This window comes from Mus pahari, chromosome 20 (assembly GCF_900095145.1).
Source record: "Mus pahari chromosome 20, PAHARI_EIJ_v1.1, whole genome shotgun sequence".
Lineage (NCBI taxonomy): Eukaryota > Metazoa > Chordata > Mammalia > Rodentia > Muridae > Mus > Mus pahari.
This window is the reverse complement of record NC_034609.1, coordinates 43,359,840-43,366,352: the sequence shown is the minus strand read 5'-3', so window position 1 is coordinate 43,366,352 and position 6,513 is coordinate 43,359,840. Positions and strand designations below refer to the sequence as shown.

Sequence of the window (6,513 nt, the reverse complement as noted above, 5' to 3'; positions counted from 1 at the left end):
TCTCTCTCTCTCTCTCTCTCTCTCTCTCTCTCTCTCTCTCTCTCTCTCAGCATTCTGCCTGTATATATGCCTGCGGACCAGAAGAGGGCACCAGATCTCATTACAGATGGTTGTGAGCCACCGTGTGGTTGCCGGGAATTGAACTCAGGACCTCTGGAAGAGCAGACAGTGCTCTTAACCGCTGAGCCATCTCTCCAGTCCAGCCTGGTTTCTCTTGACTTGTCTACTTAAACCTTTTTTTTTTTTTTTTTTAAGTAGGAGGTGAGTGTGACAGCAAGGTCATCTGACAGAGGACAGGAGGTCACTTAGCAGGCACAATATGCAGGCTTTAGGAACCTGTGGATCAGCAAAAGGATGGTAGTGGAGGAGGTGACCTCTCATAGCCCATACCTCCAGAGCCAGCTCCCAGACCATGGCTCCTACTCCAGAGTCTCACAGGCTTCCCAGAAGGGGACAGTGACTGCCCAGGTCACACAGCACACCCAAGGCCAAAGCCTAACTGAGAGATACCTGAGCCCTCAGGTTCTGTTCACAGAGTCTTCCTAGGTTTTCTGTTTGTGGACAGCGGCCGGAAGTTGCCATTGGGTTTTCAACTTGAGTCCCCCCGCCTTTTATCCTAGTTGTTCAAGGACATAGCTGCTAGAGACTGCCTCACAGACACCACAGGGACAAGAGGGGACACCTGGACTGCCATGTGACATGCCCCCAGGACCGGGACTGGAGGGAAAACTTTCTACAGGAATGACAGGATCCCACGTAACACACATGACTGTGAACTTGGCTACTGCCAGACAGTGACCAGGATGTGTGTCCTTACCTTCCTGAGATACAAGCTGGGCCTCATGCTGTGTGTAACTGACCCACATGGCTCAGCAAGATGTTCATCGATAGTGGGAGGAGAGAGAGAGAGAGAGAGACAGACAGACAGACAGACAGACAGACACAGATAGAGAGAAACAGAGAGTCAGAGAAACAAGGAGAAACACGGACAGAGACAGACAGGAAAGGGACTGCAGAGAACGACAAGGACAGAGAACATGCGCCCTCCAGTGGCCAAGTGCTGCTTGGCGACTGGAGAGCCAACCTTCACCCCTGCTGCCCATGTCTTAGTTCTGCATAGCCCAAGACAGTTTTCATTTTTCAAAATTCATAAGGTTTTCAAGTATTCCAAGAGAACCAATGACAAGACCTTGCACAGTCTGTCCTCCACACCTATGTCATACCTGTGTCTCCAGTCTCCTGTGTCCCCTCTGCAATTCCTCCACCCCAAGCATGAGGGTCCCGAGTGTGGTCTCTGTCGCCCTCTGGTGGTCACATAGCATAGTACAGGGCAGACAGGGACGAAGCTGGATGTGATAGTCCACCACTGGCTATCAGAGGTGGAATTCAGCAACTTCTGCATTCTAGGAGCTGGCCATATTCTTGGGGCATTGACACCCCTCACCCACAGACAGAAAAGCCACAGTCCGTCAATGGGCACAGGAGATGGATCCTCTGCAGATTGGAACAGCAGCCTCTGAATGAGCCACATCCGCTCAGCCAGTCTGCAGAGACCCCGTTTCCAGTAAGGCTATGCTCTGAGGCCTAGGGTGAACATGTACTTTGGGGAAATACTTTTCGATTCAGCCAACACCTCAGAGGGGAGGGATTACGGGCCAGGAAACACAGAGCATCATTCAGAGAGGAAAATCACAGGACTGGCACAGCCCCTGTGGAGTTCAGGGCCGCGGCTGCCCCCAAACTGAGGGCGCAGTACTTTAAGAACAAACAGAGATGTCTGTGTGTTGTCTGGGGAAACCTGTCCCTGACCCCCAAAAGGGGAGCATAACACATGTGCCACAGAGACCCAGCACTCAGGTATGCTCTGAGGGCTCGCTGTCCAGGGGAGCCGGCTCCCAGTGCCCAGCCCGCCTATCTCCTCATCTCTGCCGCAGGGGCTCCAGTTCCTATGATTGTCTAGGAGACTAGAGAGACCAGCGCTTCGCTTTCAGGCCACACAGAAGAACTGAAGCATGGGATTTGAATCGGGAGCAGCTGCCTTACTAAGTGTTTAAAACAAATCCAAGCATGACGGAGCTGGGATGCGCGTACACACACAAACAAAAAGACCCAGTATGACAGGTGTCCCGCGGAACTATCAACATCCTGCCTTGGGTTCTCTGCCTCCGCCACCAGGCCTGCTTTGCACCTTAAGTGAAATGCGGGGTGGAGGGGGGAGTGGCGGGGGCTGTGACCCGCAGACCTCACACCGTGAGTGAAATACAGTCGGGTCAGTGGGAATCGCATACTCAGGGAGACCCAGGACTGCCTGTTCCGCTAGGCACTCCTCTGAGCTGCTGCCTGCCCCCACACTCCTTCGGTTCTTACCCTCTGCTTCTCTTTACCTTCTACTCCCCCCATCCTCAGTGACACTAGCTCCCAGGCCCCGCCCACCGGGCCTTCTGCCTTGGGGTCGGGGAGACTCGCCTACACAGCAGGGTCCAGGGTGAGGTCCCGGGCAAGCTGCCTTGAGGGATCTATCTCCCTGTCCGCTCCTGGTGGATACAAGCACTTTGGAAACCCCCCAAGAACACCATATTCAAAGGCAGGTGGAGGCTCTGTGTCCCACTTCCAATTCATTTCAGAGAGCGGTTAAGCCCCAAGGCAAAGCTAGCCCTCCTCACCCCGCAGGGGAGGCCCTGGTTGCCCAGCAACCAGCTGGGCTCCTCCCAGGGCTTGCCTGGGGATGGCCCGTTGCCTGGCAACGAGGCAGCAGAGTCCCTCGAGCCTAGCCAGACCACACAGCTGGGCCCAGTATTAGCTGCCTTCTCTCTGACTAGGGGACCCCTGGGGCCCTATCCTTATCCCCCAAGATCCTGGCAGCAGGTGCCTCTGTCCACAATGAACATCGTCCTCTCCAGGTGAGCAGCCTGCGCTGCTGGGAAGGGTATGCAGGTGGGATTCTCACGTTCTGCCACTTCGGGGAGGAGGGCAGGTGAGCTCCCTGCCACCCCTTCTCAAAGTGGAGGGAGGGCTTGAAGCATAGAGGTTACTAGAATCCAATCTGTCTGCCTGGCCTGTGCTGCCTGAAGACCAAGTGGAGCCACTCGCTGGTCTGTTCCCTGCTTTCGCTTGCCCCCCCCCAGGAACCCCCTCAAAAACCCAGACCCCAGACATTGCCACGGCTCTGCCTAATGGCCCCAGACTCACTGTCACCTGCTCTCCCTGGTTGACTTTGAGTATTCCTCGGACTCAGACTTCCGGTGTCCTGGATGCACCCAGTGTGCCCCTTCAAAGCTGGCTTCCAGCCTTACCCCAGGGGGCCTGCTTCCCAGAGCCCGAGGGTTGCCTGTCTAACTGTGTATGAGTGACAACCATTCTGGAGTCTGGCCTGCTGTGTGCCCTTGGGCGGGACGCTTTGCCTCTCTGGGCTTCTGTTTACTTGATTTAAACAGGTCAACGTGTGAACAGAGCCTTTGCAAACTACAAAGTTGAAGCTCATTAGCAGGTGTGAGACAGTGCTCCGTATGGGGTCCGCCGCGGGGCCACCACTAGAGGGCACAAGAGGGGCTTGGATTCTAGAGCAGAGAGGGCAGCAAGGGACAGGAACAACTTGGGGCTGAGGGAAGGGGACCGTGACAGGAAGTCTCAGGAGCCTCCTATACCCTTATGAAGACTGAGCACACAGATTGTCAATGAACGCTGGCTGTGGGCAGGTTGTGGGGTGTGGGAGGCGGCATGAGCCCTGGAGGCGTGTCAGAGAGGGCAAGAGTGGCACGGGGTGGTCAGTGGTCTTCAAGGTGCTCTGTGGAGGAGCCCAGGACTGGTGGGAGGGAGGGGGGGGACCAATCAGAGGAGTAAGGGTGATAGAGCCTAAGTACCCTGCAGGGAGCTTGGTGGGGTCGCATGGCACCGCATAGCATCCAGTGGGAGCCATCACAGATGTCCACAGCTCCCTATCACCTCCCTATCAGAGCATCTCCGGTATCAAATGGACTGCGAGATGCAAGATACTGGGAAGAGGAGTATAAATTAAGTATACATTTAATTATGAGTATAAATTAATTATGTGTGTGTGTATAACACTGTGGACACTGTACAGAGGACAGAGGAAGACACTGGGTATCCCCTCTATTGCTCTCTGCCTTATTGAGACCTGATCTCTCACTGAATCAGGAGCTGGGCTGGCAGAAAAAAAAAAAAATCAGACATCCTTCTGTCTCTGTGCCGCACAATGCTGGAGTTACAGCCGTATGTGGGGCCACATACTGGAGTTACAGGTGTACGTGGGGGCCACTCCTGACTTTTTTTAAAGATTGTGTGTGTGTGTGTGTGTATTTTGCATTTGCATTGTTTTCTTGTTTTTGTTTTTTGTTTTTTCGAGACAGGGTTTCTCTGTGTAGCCCTGGTTGTCCTGGAACTCACTTTGTAGACCAGGCTGGCCTCGAACTCAGAAATCCGCCTGCCTCTGCCTCCCGAGTGCTGGAATTAAAGGTGTCCGCCGCCACACCCCACCATTTTTTTTTTTTTTTTTTTAAGATTTACTTATTTTATTATATGTAAGTTCACTATAGCTGTCTTCGGACCTCCAGAAGAGAACGTCAGATCTTGTTACGGATGGTTGTGAGCCACCATGTGGTTGCTGGGATTTGAACTCCAGACCTTCGGAAGAGCAGTCGGGTGCTCTTACCCACTGAGCCATCTCACCAGCCCCTTGTTTTGTTTGTTGAGGCAGGGTTTCTTTATGTAGTCCTTAGCTGTCCTGGAACTCTGTGTAGACCAGGCTGGCCTTGAACTCACAGACCTGCCTGTCTCCGCCTCACCAGTGCTGGGATTCGAGGCGCGCCTGAGCAGAGGTGGGTTTGTACACAGGAGTACAGGTGTCCTCGGAGGACTGCAGAGGGCATCAGACTGCCCGAAGCTGCAGCTACAGGTAATTGTGAGTCTGAGAACTGAATTTGGGTGTTTCTACAAGAACAATAGACAGGCCTAACCACTGAGCCGGCTCTTTAGCTCCTCCTCCCCACCCCCATTTAACACAGGGGCTGGGGATCTGAACCCCGGTCTCCATGCCTGTGTGGTGTTTCTCCCCTTGCCCTACTGAGCCATTTCTCTGGACCCTTGAACTATCTGCCAGCCTCAAATAGATTTCCAAAGCTTCTAAGAAGGGAGAAAGAAGAACTAACAGGAAAAGGCCCATGGGCATGGAGGGGGCTGGAAGAGAGGCTTCTGCGACTGGTACAGTGGTGTGCCCGAGACTGTGGGGTGCTGCAGCTCTTCACAGGCCCCAGGGAACAAAGGGCCCACCTGATCTATCTACTCTTGCTCAGCCATGTGGCACAGGCGGGTCTTGTCTCCTGCCTCACTGGGCTCACGATATTCCTCAGAACTGCTCAAGGACCAGGTGCTTGGATGGTGCTTGCCCTCTGGAGAGGTGGGTAATGGTGGTTCCAGTGATGGTGGCCTTTCTGCACTTAGCGCTATCTCCCCACCCCCGCCCAGGGACAGCCAGGTGAGGGCCATGGAGAACACGGTGACAAATGCTGAGAGGTATTTCGGTCAGTTCTGCTCACTGCTGGCCTCCTACACGCGCAAGACGGCCCGGCTGCGTGACAAGGCTGACCAGCTGGTGAAGCAGCTGATAGACTTCGCCAACACAGAGAACCCCGAGCTGCGGACCACCATTCGAGACTTCGCCGAGGACCTGGCCAAAGTGCAGGATTATCGGCAGGCAGAGGTGAGCTTAGCTCTGGGCAGGAGTGCGAGCTGGGGCATCCCCTCCCCTCGTGGTCATGCTGGCGACAGGGTAGAGAGCTAGAGGGCTTTGCGGTGTTGGGTGAGGGCCACTGGAGTCAACGGGACCTGTAAGACCCTATTGGGAGTCCCATGAGGGCCATAGATTCCTGGGTGTGGTCCAGAGGATAAAGGAGATGGCAGTGGAGCAATCCGTGTCTTTTCAGAAACGCCCTGTATGAATTCTCAGGTCTCCTATGGCCAAGCACTACAGAGGGGTACACATGGCACAGGTTATGTGACAGACAGATCCTGCAACACCCACACATAGCCAGGCAGGTGCCAGCTCTTGGGACAGAGGGTGACTGTCCCTGAAAGAGACAGTTAAGCTTCTCATATGGTGCATGGAGATGTCACATGATGACACGATCGCCTCTGCTCACTACCCTTTTGGTGGGGACAAGATCAGTCTGTAGCGCAGTCTAGGCTGGATCTCATGGCCAGCCCCCTGCCTCAGCCAGAATTTAGAGTATGAGGCACCCTTTCTTGGTCTAACCAGTGGGAAAATTGAAGCTTCCAGCTCTGTGCTGGGCAGTTGACACCACCCAGCATCTTGACACAGCACCACCCAGTGTTTTGACACAGCATCCCCACCTCAGCATCCTCACCTCAGCATCCCCACCTCAGCATCCTCACCTCAGAATCCCCACTTCAGCACCCTCACCTCAGCACCCTCACCTCAGCACCCCCACCTCAGCATCCCCACCTCAGCATCCCCACCTCAGCATCCCCACCTCAGCA

At 54.6% G+C, this 6,513-nt stretch overlaps 1 protein-coding gene across 1 annotated transcript in view; it reads left to right on the top strand.

The window, feature by feature from the left end:
• The first annotated feature begins 2,880 nt into the window (after window positions 1-2,880).
• Window positions 2,881-6,513, top strand: part of Fam92b (family with sequence similarity 92 member B) — an 11,107-nt gene continuing 7,474 nt past the window's right edge. Inside the window, exons 1-2 of the mRNA XM_029532493.1 lie at window positions 2,881-2,900; window positions 5,482-5,716. Coding sequence (XP_029388353.1) covers window positions 2,881-2,900; window positions 5,482-5,716 — 255 coding nt within the window. The remainder of the gene's footprint in view (window positions 2,901-5,481; window positions 5,717-6,513) is intronic.